The 12,392-nt window shown below is 41.0% G+C and overlaps 1 protein-coding gene and 1 long non-coding RNA gene across 3 annotated transcripts; one reads left to right on the top strand and one right to left on the bottom strand.

Moving 5' to 3' along the window:
* Window positions 1-354: 354 nt before the first annotated feature.
* LOC136420889 (uncharacterized) lies at window positions 355-1,992 on the top strand. The gene is made up of 2 exons (XR_010753344.1): window positions 355-696; window positions 900-1,992. It is a non-coding gene; the product is annotated as an uncharacterized lncRNA (long non-coding RNA).
* A 484-nt stretch (window positions 1,993-2,476) lies between these two features.
* On the bottom strand, window positions 2,477-9,229 carry LOC136420888 (serine protease FAM111B-like). Of its 2 annotated transcripts, XM_066408001.1 has the most exons (8): window positions 8,969-9,216; window positions 7,475-8,365; window positions 6,964-7,059; window positions 5,856-6,570; window positions 5,239-5,525; window positions 4,949-5,067; window positions 4,387-4,707; window positions 2,477-4,011 (listed from the first exon to the last, which is right to left on the bottom strand). In XM_066408001.1, the coding sequence occupies exons 6-8, from the start codon at window positions 4,965-4,967 to the stop codon at window positions 3,083-3,085; spliced, it is 1,269 nt and encodes a 422-aa protein (XP_066264098.1). In that variant the 5' UTR covers window positions 4,968-5,067; window positions 5,239-5,525; window positions 5,856-6,570; window positions 6,964-7,059; window positions 7,475-8,365; window positions 8,969-9,216; the 3' UTR covers window positions 2,477-3,082. The 2 variants fall into 2 exon arrangements, 1 of the variants encoding a protein (XP_066264098.1); XR_010753343.1 differs by lacking the exons at window positions 2,477-4,011; window positions 4,387-4,707; window positions 4,949-5,067 and having other exon boundaries at window positions 5,244-5,525; window positions 8,969-9,229.
* Between the last annotated feature and the right edge of the window lie 3,163 nt (window positions 9,230-12,392).

Genomic DNA, 12,392 nt, shown 5'->3' on the forward strand with positions numbered 1-12,392 from the left:
GTCATGCATTTTCATTAGTTATTATAAAGAACATGTACTGGTAGAAAGTGACCTTCGAATTCTTAGTACTGTATGTCTGATTGGCTACATTGTGCTGTGTAGTCTTTGCTGCATACCATAGGCCAGGGTAGCTTTAGAGCTAGGTGTTTTATCCATAGTTATCATATAATAAACCAGGTCATCAACTCAGATAAATTCATTTCTTTGAAACTCAGAAACACAGCTTGTTTAAATCTTACTGTTTATCACTAATCAGTACGAGAAAATTGTACAGGCTCAGTAACCACATATTTTACAGTTCGTTTTTTGGCGCCAGAAAGTCAATCTGTCGATGGTTCGTTGGGGTTGAGTTACGGTGTCCAATGGCAACAGGCATTCAGGGGAACACGTATCAACATAACCTTTACCTGCTACCTAGTCGAGGTCAGTAAAGAACAATGGAAGGAATACTACCACTCCTTTCATACAAAAGTGTTGATGTTATCTGACCCTTGTTTTCAGCTTTTCTCAACTGTGACCTCACCAGTCTTGGCATGTGGTAGAACGAGGTAGGGTAGGTTCGAAACCTAGTTCGTGGTACGAAACTTTCATCGTTCATTCTGAGAAAAGGTTTCGGGTGGTCTCGCTGCTAAACATGCTATCTAGGGGCTCTTCAAATGGACCCTCGCTACACCATAATCCTCGAGAATAATCAAGGTTTGTATTATTTACAACGCCATTGTCTTGCTTGTCGTGCATGTTTATACTTCGACTGTAGGCATGTGTTAAAGAATATCTAATGTACGTGTGTACGTTGCTACAAAGTGTAGTGGCATAGGGGACGGTAATATTTCGTCTAATACTTTGTCTGTGTCGATAGTGATCTGTGATACTAAATACTTTGTGTCTTTCCAAAACAGATATACTGAGCGACAACAAGAAGATGGCTGACTCGGTGCTGTGTATTATCTTGATCATATGGGTGAGTTCTGCCACACCAAACGCCGCTAGTACAACCTGCCCTTCAGCGTGTACTTGCACCAACTCTTACGGGGAGTTGACCGTCTCTTGTGCCGGCCAAGGACTTAGAGAAATCCCCTCCAACATACCAACAGCCGTAATTTGGTTGAACCTCAAGTACAACAACATTACCAGCGTTACAACAAGCAGTTTCAACGGTTTACACAACCTACATGGCGTTGACTTGTCAAACAACAACATCGAACACATTTCAACCTCCGCTTTCAAACAACTTCTGCATCTACAAAATGTCGACATTTCTGGTAACCAACTAGCCACACTCTCAGAGGAAGTCTTCAACGTGTCTATTATATCAGCGAAACAGGACCAGAGACGTTTCTTTGTTTATGTGGCCAACAATCCATGGAACTGTGACTGTAGGTTAGAATGGTTAGCCGGGATGTTACGGGACGAATGTCCTCACTATAGTAGCCGGCTTATGACATGTAAGAGGCCTAATTATCTTAAAGGAAGTGATATCATAAAGGTACCGCTGGAAGAGTTTGTATGTCAGTCAGATGTGTACACCATTCTTCATACAGCTACTACAACTGAACCATCAGTATCTTCAACGTACGCTTCTATAGAGGGGCATGGTAGTTCTTGGGCCAACAAATGGTCATTTCTCAGTGTTGTAGGGATAGTGTTTGTTGCAGTAGGAATGATGTTTGCCATACTCGTGTTAAAGATATCGAAGAAAATAAATGCTTCGTCGAGTTCTGATACAGAACCTATCATCATGAGCTATATAGCTTAATACGATTTTATTATATGATAAAATAATATTGAAATAGACAGCTATTGTTCGTCCCATTATTATTGATAGTATAAGTGTATGGGTTGGACACATTTTGCAGCGTTTGCAAAGTAGTAGTGCTATTAACTTGTTTGTTGATAGTTTTTTGTTTGTTTGTTAACAAAACCATCCCGAACCTTGACTGTTATGAACATGATGATGATGGTATGGAAATAAAGTCTTATCATACATGTAAATGGCTATTTCTTATACATAAGTGTATATACTAGTTAAATGAGTCCTAAACTCCAGAAGGCGGTGTTATTTTCCATTAGATTATGTATCAATTAATACATAATCAGCGTACAATATGATACTCACTAAACCATTGCAGACCCTACCCATGTATTCCCTATGTGTAAACATACATCTTTAATGGTAAATATTTTTGGCATATTTGACGGTGGTTAAACACAATAAGAAGGCCAATTGTTAATAAAATATAAAAGAACACATAACAAGACGAGTTTTTCTTAACCACCCTGACATTCTTTTTGTAATCTAACTTTTGTCAGGCCTTGTCAGGCGCAATGTAATAAGTCATAGGCTGAGGTTGTCTAATGTAATTAATCAGAAAATAGAGGGTCACCTGTGGAATTAAGTATTATTGGCTGAATTTGTCTCAAAATTCCAAATCTGATGCACTTTGGAAAATAAATGAGTTACAAATGGAACATACAGTATAAACAATGCAGCATTTATTTTGTCGAGATTAAACAGTTACATCATCAAAAGTCAGTTTTCATCTTTACGCTTTCTGTTACACTATCTTAACACAATACACACCAATTTGACTTGGTAAAATTGAAGAAATCAACATAAACGACATACACAAAGCACTTCCAACAAACATTCAAATTATAAACTTTGATATGAAAATTAACGGAAGATTAAGAAACGTTGGAACACTTCAGCACACACCACATAGGCCAAGTAAGATGATTTAATAGTCTAAGTAACTCCAGAATTTATAATTACAGTGTGCAAAGCTTTCAGCAGAGTTGAATTGAGCAAATAAAAAAATGAAGGATATGAATCACAACATCTCAAATGTCCTTCTATTTGTCAAATTTGGCTTTGCTTTTACCGCAGATATCACTTTGCTGCACCAAATGACAATTGACTATTATGGCTCACAGCTGTTTTCTGTAATAAATCTATAGACAACATAAAGCGCAAGTTATCTTTAGTAGGAACGATATTCTGTATATCCATCGTTAATTGTTACAATTCGTGTCCATGTGAGTCCATCTACGTCCTTAAGGTTAAATACGGTCTATTGATTAACTATTCTGTTTCCATCATTTCGTCCCCTCCGATTAAAGGGTTACCTTGGGGAAGGAAGGAAAACATTGGGAACAGTTCATCAAACTTTTCCCCTGAGAGATTACTCCTTGCATGTTCTATAATACTGGTAAGTTTTACACCTTGCTCAATGACACTAGGGCTATTGTAGTACGGGAAGTAGCCTTTAGCGTGCAACAGGATGACATTACCATCAGTGTTAAAGCCGGGTGAACCAGATGAGCCAAAGTACATTTCATGTGAATGGTATGAGACCAGGTCTGGGTTGGGCCGGGGGGCCTGGGGGTTTCCAAACTTCACATGGATCGCAAATTTTTCGTCTACAGAAGCCATGTGACAGTAGTCTAACTGTCTTGATCCTCCAAACGGATGCCCGACCACCACGGCAAAGCGTGTGGATTCAGGGATACGTGAGATATACTGGCCCAAAGTTGGAATCTGGGTGGAGTCAGGTTCAGAATCTAACTCCAGAATCGCGTAATCCAGGCTGTCATCCCAGGACAGGGGCTCAGTCATTGCGAAATGGAATACATGTTCAATGCCAGATATGTGGAAGGTGGCTTTGTACTCTAGCGGATTGCGATTCGTTTCATATGCCTCGCGCATCAACTTTAGTACGTGGTAGTTCGTTATTATTTCCTTCTGTCCTATCAGAAACCCAGTTCCATGTCCGTCAGTCGGCCAGTCTATCTTACACACGGCCCTTTTGCGATAGTTTATCAGGTCATCTGCCCTATCACTGAGTCTACAACTTTGTCTGCTTGCAAAGTTTGTCTCCCACTCACTGATCTTCTTCACCCGTTCCATATCCGCCTTTTGATCAGAAAGCGGGACGAAGTTGACTCCCAGCGATGATGTGAGCAGGCGACAGAACCCCAAAACCTCTTTTGAGATGTTAGGAACTGAGCCAGCTATCGAAAAGAAAGCATGTTTTCAGTATAGCGCTTAACTTTCCCTGCCTTTATCATCTCCTTGTACTTCATTATGTTTCGTGTACTTGTAGTATCATTAAAACAACTAAAAAGGTAACATTTGCGTGCAAATGCTTAATATTTCATGCCCATTCCTCCTCTTGCAAAATGTATCGTTCCAACATTACTTCGGCCCAAAATGCATAAAGACTTTTGAAACTTTAGGCCCCCATGCAAGAATGTACTCATCCAAAGGAATCCTCCACCCCCCATCCCTCGTGCGAAAGCTATCCCATTTACCGTGCCTGATAATCACATCCCACCATTTAGCTGAATATCCTTGAAATAAAATGCGTGCAAATAAGGCGTTCCTACCTGTTACCGAGATAGGCATCTGCGTCACTTGTCGTTGGGCAATGCTGTACGTGATGTAGCCAAGGTGGTTTGGGTCGGCGCCATCTCGGAGAGAGAGGAAGACTTCCTTCTTGTTGAGATCACCTCGCACGCTCTTAGGATGCTGAAATGTGATCTCCCCTGCCATGCTGTCCCTCCACGTGAATGTGATGTTCCCCTCAAGGCTTGCCTGGACTTCCTCTGTCTGGTCCATAGGGATGCATCTCTGCTTGTAGCCGGTCTTCAGGACGAGTTGCTTCAGGCTGGGGTCGGCTTTCTGCAGGCAGTCCAACACTACCGCACCTGGTGAAAATGATACTTGTAAATTAGTATGAAATGTATTTAATATATTTGATGGTCATCATGATTTCCGAAGGCATTCTCTTTTTTGTAAGTTGCTGGTTACTAATAGCCTGGATACTATTCTCCATAGTTTCCATCGGCTATCTCTTTTTGCTTGCTTACCATGCAAGAGAGAAAAAAGGAGAGTCACCGGTAACAACAGAGGATAGCACCTAGTCCAGGTTACTAAAAGAAAACATACCGTTTTGGTCTGGATACATTGTGAGGACTACAAGAGGGTTGAAGTAGTCTTGAATGAAGTCGTCGATCCTCTGCAAGAATGACAGCACTGTGTCTTCAGTCAGCTTGATCAGCCAGTGCCTATCATGAGAAAAACATGAATACTAAGTTGCAAATCACCTTTATAGCAAGAATTCACATTGTGTGAGGATTGACCCTTGAAACAAAGTGGACCAAAGAATGATCTGAATATTCAAAAAGTGCATTATCTAAGGCAAGCCTAGGGAAAGGTGTTGGCAATTTTGTAACTACCTGCAAAACTCTGACGTCTTGTACTCTATGGTCGTGTCTGTGACTTGTGGACTGAAGTCTATGACGTCTTTCCACCCGTTGTTACTTGTTTCCCTCAAGAGACGCCACCTTAGGTCCTCATTTGGTTCCGACTGCTTGGAGCCAGCAGGGTACTGCAGATCGACTGTAACAGTGACTGGGTTCCGGAACCTTCCGTCGCTGGATTGCACCACAGTGATCAGTGGACCGCACACGCCGTCTTGTAGAATCTCCCTTTGTCGCTGATTCCGAACAACAGGGTGCTCTACCTGTCATGACAGTAAAATATAATGTATGCTGTAAATGGCATCAGTTATAATGTGACCACATGAGAAATCTCACACAATATTTTAGCGCAGAGCAATAAACGGAGTATGTTCACAGGCCCTTCAAAGACAATTTGATAACACATTTTTCCACTTGTGAACGAATGCATCTAAACTTCCTGTCCAGACTGGTCGTGTTTTTTAAAAATAAATTTTACATATGCTGAAAGCCCAGATTGTTTAGATCCCGAGAGAAATCTTGAAGATAGATACATCCAGTTCATTGACATGAAAATAAAGCGTTAAAGAACGCTCCAAACTGATAAATCTTACCTCAACTGAAACAGTCCTTACTCGCTCTATCGAACGCTGGGGGAAGAACACCTTCACTCCGTTCACCTGGAACGTTGCTGAGTAGTCGGGGTGGACTTCTCCCCTGGCGGGGGCCGATCTCTCTTCGTTGACGCAGTGCCGGGGCCCCTAAAATAGCAAACAACATGCTGATATTTACTGGATTTAATACATGACTAATGTTGTGTAATTACATGAATACAAAATAATAAATAGATTAATGGACTAGTTTTATGAAGGGCTGTGAAAGTAGATTTTTTTCTTACTTTGTTTGAGGGTTCTTCAGAATTCTGTGCCGTCACTTCGGATAGCTCAAGGAAGAAATCAAACTTGTCTTCGTCGATCGCGCCATTATCAAACGCTTCTAACGCCCTCACCAAGTTCCCTACCGTGGCATTGTTCTTTAGATTGGCCTTCCAAGCCAACAGCATTTCTAGCTTCTGCGCGTTTACGTTTCTTACATTGTTCTGTTGTATTGTTTCCACTTTGGCCCTCGTGACACCCAAATGACTTGCTAAGTTTTCCCACTCTTTGCCCAAGTTCATCGCAAGCTTATTAAGTTGTTGCTCAGTGACGATCATGTTGGCTATTTCGAATGGTAGCCGCTCACTAACTCGGTGTTCTATGTTGATGATGTTCTCTCCATCTGGATAGGTTTTTGGTTGTGTCATGTCTTGTTCCCCGGTCAGGTCCGGTACTGTGTGATAAAGCGAATAGAATGATTCTGTCTGTCTGAAACAAGAAGTACCCGTACACCATGTAACACTACATAAACTCACGAACGTACAAAGATGCGCACACACGGTGCTTACATGCACACACACACACACACACACACACACACACACACACACGCGCGCGCGCGCGCGCGCTTTAATTATAATGCAATGTTTATTCAATTCAACACAAATCGTACAAAAGCAGGGATTAGCTAATGCCTCCCTGAATTGCGTTCCGATTTTTACAAGCATTCATTTTAAAATCAATACAGTTTCACATAATATATACCATTTCATTTACATTTACACATTTACATCAGGATCAAAACGGGACAGCCGTTAATCTTACCAACAAGAGACCTTTGACTCACCTAAATGTTCCTCGTTCTCAGCTTGTTCGTTATTCGGATGGACTTCTGCCTCAACATTCCCCTTGGGGTCTGGTCCTATTGGCATGGCGTCCTCTCCTGCAAATATACTTGCTATCGTTATATTGCACTCTCTGTTACTGTGTGCACTAAAAGCTTGTATGGAAAACACTACTGTATATGCGGTATCACACCGACAGCACAATTGTTAGAAGAAAAAACCAATAGAATGCAAACTTCAAGCTAATGTTAAAGGAAGGGCATTTTTTGGGGAATAGAACATGATACGAACATCAGTAACATTAACAATTTAGAGAATGATTCATCACATTAACATCACGGCTGCTACAATATAACAATCAGCCGTTCGTTAATATGATGGAAGTGCACCATAAAAGTGCAGATAGAGAATTTTGCAACCCTTTTTCAAGGCGTCTTTTTCATATAACAAAACAAGCAGTAAAAAAAATACGCGAAGATATATGACCAAATATTATTTAGATTAAACACTCACCGTTACGGATTTCTTCTTCGTCAACTTCAGTCATTCTTGTACTTGAAGATATAGAGGAGGCTATTTCTGCTCGTGGGTCAGTTGTAAGATGACTGTAAGATTCGCCCAGCATTCTACGTCGATGACAAGTGTTCCAACAACGGCGGATCTTCTTACGGCATAGTATGGCGACAACAACTGCCACAAGTAGTACCAATCCCCCTACCCCTCCTCCAACCGCCCCATATAACATCTTGTGGCACTTAGTTTCACACCCTTGCGGCATGAAAATAACCTCTTTTATGTCCTTACCCCGGACTGAGACTGGATTCTGACACGTTACGTCCCAGCCAAGGTTCGGGTACTCCCTAACCTGTTCTTGTAACCACTGCATGTTACATGTACAAGTGCACTGGAAAATATCTCCACTGCAGTCACACTGGTCAGTGTCCCTTTGGTTACAGTCACAGTTGAACGGGTTTCCGCCCAGGTGTAGGACGTTCATTTGTGGCAGGACGTTTCCGAATGTTGTCCAGGGGATAGCTTCTATGTTATTTCGTGAAAGGTCAATGATATAAAGATTTTTGAATGATTCAAGCGACCCATGGATCGTCTTGATTTCATTCGATGAGAAGTCGACTCGTTCCAAAGATTCAAGGTCATACAACGTACGAAGGTCAAGAACAGTTATCTTGTTGTAGGCAAGATTCAATGTTACTGTGTTCTTTGGTATGTCTTTAGGAATGGTGGCAAAACCCTGTCCGCTACAAACTACAACCATAAAAGGGTCTGAAACACAGTTGCAGTTCACCGGACAGGTTCGAATCGGTGCAAACCAATAGGCTGCCATTGTTACGTAAACAAAGAATGTTGACAGACGTCTACTTGTTTGTGGTTGCGCCATCTTGGGATCTATAAACAAAGCATGTGAAAGAGGAAGTTTACTTCATATGTGAAAGAGGAACTGACTGATTTGCTTTTGAAGATTGCATGTAATCAAGTTTTCTTCAGTAAAATATTACTGTAAACGTTTTAGATATTTGAAATTATAGTAATCTATAACTGTTTCGGGTGGTATTCCTCTGGATCTAATGAGTAAGTATGAATGCCTTTTGCCGTATCTTATTCTAATTTCCTACGGGAATGGGGGAGTCTGGGGTAGTTGTGAAACACCGCTAACAACATGACATGCACAACTGATAAGCTACACAATAAAACAATGATAGCCAGCCAAACACTTAACGAATGATGTATAGTACTGCTACCTTAAAAAACTAACCTTGCCCCCCTCCCCCTCCGTCAAGACATTACTGATCGAATATTTTCTCTGGAACAGTGAACGTTTCAAAACAGTTTGCATATAAACTTCCTATGTAAATTACATTAACATATCACAGTTTTAGTTACTATCTTGACTCCTGAAAACACGTTTGATTTTCAAAGGCCACCGTACTAAGACCCGGAAGAGGAACATTAGGCAATTTTCAACGAAAGTCAAATGTTATCCAGACTCACCTGTTGAATTAAAGCTTTACTCTGCCAGAATCGACTACCCTCGCCTCATGTTGTGCTTAAACACCTGTCTTTTGTCTGAGGATGCAAAGCAACTATCACTTGTTGCACGTTTAGTATCCGCGCTTACAACGTAATGTTCACTTCTGCATTTGACTTAGATTACCTGTAGTTGACATGACTCATACGCATGCCCTCACACAAAGATCACATGACCGATCTGATCACCTTCTAGTTTTACTGTGGTTAGGTTTTATTTGTGTACGCTATGCTTGGTTGGTTCGGTGTTGCTGTTGTCTTTCATACGGATCTTTACTTGACAAATGCACCTTTGTTGTGTGTGTCACCGGAGGGTCACCCATTGAAAGTCAGTGGTGTTGACAGTAGGGGCAAAAGAGTTTCGTCACCTTGTAATGTTTATCGTCATGATTGAGTTACAGGTTACAAAATGAATGATCAACAGCATACAGTTTCAAACCTTTTCATGGTGTGTCAAAGGTCACACGCTGTCCTTGCAGAGAACCAGTATCGCAGTGTTCTTTTCTGTTACTTACCTAATTTTGAAGTAGAGAGAGAGGGGAAAAGAGAGAGACAGCGAGTGCACTGCAATGTTTGGAGTTGTGGCATGACTTAGTGCAAGTTACAGTGTACTCTCTGCTGTAAGGTACAGTTCGTTGTCGTTTTCATGAGTAAAAAAAACTTCTTACTCGACAACATTGATGAGAAACAGTTATACGAGTACAATGATAAACAGACAAAAGACATGAGTCAGTATTGTTTGAAACGTTAGTGTTTGCCTGTAGTTATCTTCACCTCAGCACTATTTGCACTCCACTGGTAACGCCAAACTTCTGTCCAGTCGGCAGCTCATTTAGTCAGAAGAAAGGTGTGTTAGGAATGCATAGTTCATCATTTAATTGCTCTCTGGTTAGCACACATCGGCCCGATTGGGAGAAATCATCTGTTTCTTGAGGTGAAGTATCACTACCTTCTTACACATTTATTTGTGGTCTTTTTGTGCGGCTTTTAATAACCTGTCAGACAAAATTGCCATGTCACACTAACAGAAAGCCTGCTTACAAAGGCCAGTAGAGTATCAACTAACAGTTCAGTCCAGTTTATCCTCAGTGAGGTGACACAAGTGTCCCCACATGTTCCTGTCGCACATGACAGATCGGAGTTATACACTCGAACTATTTTGGTGAGATCAGCCTATGGTTGGGCATGTACAGCACAGAGTCATAAGTGGCCCAGAAACCATCCCAACATTTTGAAGTTTTTCCTGTTATGAACGAGTACTGACGTGTTGACAACTAACAAATAATATATAGCAAACAAGTTCAGACAATTAAACACTGCTTTATCAATCGGCGTTGAAGGTAATGCCTCCTTCACTATCTAAACCAAGCTAGTATCATGTTTTAATCAAGCACACAACACAACAATGTGAGAAAATAGAGTACATCATATTTAAACCACATGTACACCATTGGTTCTCGAGTTTTAGAAAAAAAATTCTTCTTAACTCGAAAAACGACATTGACATTTAGGGAGTGAAGACACTCAATCAGATCAGATCAAGTCAGGAATGTTTCAGGAATATCCGTAAAAAAGAAACAATTAATAAGGATGATGAAAAATTATTGTATTATGCAAGTATTTGAGTCCCAAGCTTCAGAGAATATGTTTACATCGCCAACTCCATACCTGGAATTAAGCATACTGTACATGTAAATTTAATAAACGTTATATTTCATTTCAATCGGCCTACAATATGCTCGTGCTTTCCAATCCTAAGGATCTCCACAAACTCATCGCACGTGCACTTTCCCTGCGGACCAAGGAGGTCCAGGAGAGCCTCGGCTTTTCCCTCTCTGGATGTTTTGCTGTTGATATTCTCCTTCTCCTCAGCCTGCAGCAATCCCCTCTGAATGAGATGTGGGAACAAGTCTGATACTTGCAGCCTTTTCCTCAACAGTGGGTAGTTTCGCTTGATTAGATCTTCGAGGTCTATTGCTGAACCTTCAAGGGTACCAAGATGTAAAAACGTTAAGTTACTGTACTCATCGATAGTGAGGTAAAATTACAGTCGTTCATAGACAACAATAACACATATATTTAATGTGCATATATCTATCAGCGTTTTGTATTTCCCATATTCTATATTAAAATGTGAATATTCTAAACTCACCAATAGCCGCTTCTTCCTCTCTAGTACAGACGAAATTTCCATTGCAATCATTCTCACCTCGTTTTGCCTTTGGATCGGTCGCTTGAATGATGCCCTGGAAGGATCCACTGTTTCCGGCGTTGTCTTCTGTAGTAGATGTGAAATAGATTAATGGGGCTGATTATTGGTATGTAAGAACAGTACCCAACGATAGCGAAATAAAATGACAGTCGTTCATAGACAACAAAGACACATATATCATTATTCAATATGCATCTATTTATATCAGCGATTTGCATTTCGTCTATTCTATTCAAAAGTGAATATTTTCAAACTCACCAAAAGCCGCTTCTTGCTCTCCAGCTTCAGACAGTCTTGGGCTTATCGATTCATATAATCGTTTCGCCGTTGACTCGGTATTGATGGATGTGTGAACAGAAGTGTCATCATGTCTTGCACATTTAGAACAGGTTTCCAAACAAGAGCGGAGCTGCCTCCGTTTTAGGCGACATAGTACCGCACAAGCCATGATTAAAACAATGAAGGCAGATACAGTCCCACCTAATATGGCTTGGTACTTAGTTTCACACCAATGTGGAATGAAGATAACCTTTTCTATGGCCTTGCCACGGACTGCGGCTGGATTCTGACACGTTACGTCCCTGTCAAGGTTCGGGTACTTCTCCATCTGTTCTTTTAACCATTGTATGTTGCAGGTGCAGCTAAAGATATCACCACTGCAGTCGCACAGATGTATGTCCCATTGGTTACAGTCACAGTTGAACGGATTTCCACCCAGTTTTAAGCGGGTCATTTGTGACAGTTTTCCGAATGTTGTCCAGGAGATAGCTTCAATTTTATTTTGGGAAAGGTTGATGAGTGTAAGGTTTTTGAATGATTCAAACGATCCATGGATCGTCTTTATTTCATTTGATGAGATGTCAATACGTTCCAAAGATTTAAGGTCATACAACGCACGAAGGTCAAGGACAGTTATCTTGTTATTGGAAAGGTTCAGTGTTACTGTGTTCTTTGGTAAGTTTTCAGGAATAGAGGTAAAACCCTGTCCACTACAAATGACACTTACTGGGTCCGCAGGACAGGTGCAGTTCACTGGACAGGTTTGAATCGGTGTAAACCAATAGGCTGCCATTGTTACGCAAACAACGAATGTTGACAGGTGACTACTTGTATGCGGTTGCGCCATCTTGGAATCTATGGACACAGGTTAAAGAGGAAGTTGACTGAAAGGTTTCT

Source organism: Branchiostoma lanceolatum, chromosome 15, assembly GCF_035083965.1.
Source record: "Branchiostoma lanceolatum isolate klBraLanc5 chromosome 15, klBraLanc5.hap2, whole genome shotgun sequence".
NCBI lineage: Eukaryota > Metazoa > Chordata > Leptocardii > Amphioxiformes > Branchiostomatidae > Branchiostoma > Branchiostoma lanceolatum.

Bases quoted from the DNA above. Each gene is read 5' to 3' on its own strand.
- LOC136420888 (XM_066408001.1), bottom strand. The intron at 4,012-4,386 runs GTAGGAACGCCT...TCTTTTCGATAG, and splicing joins GATGCCTATCTCGGTAACAG to CTGGCTCAGTTCCTAACATC.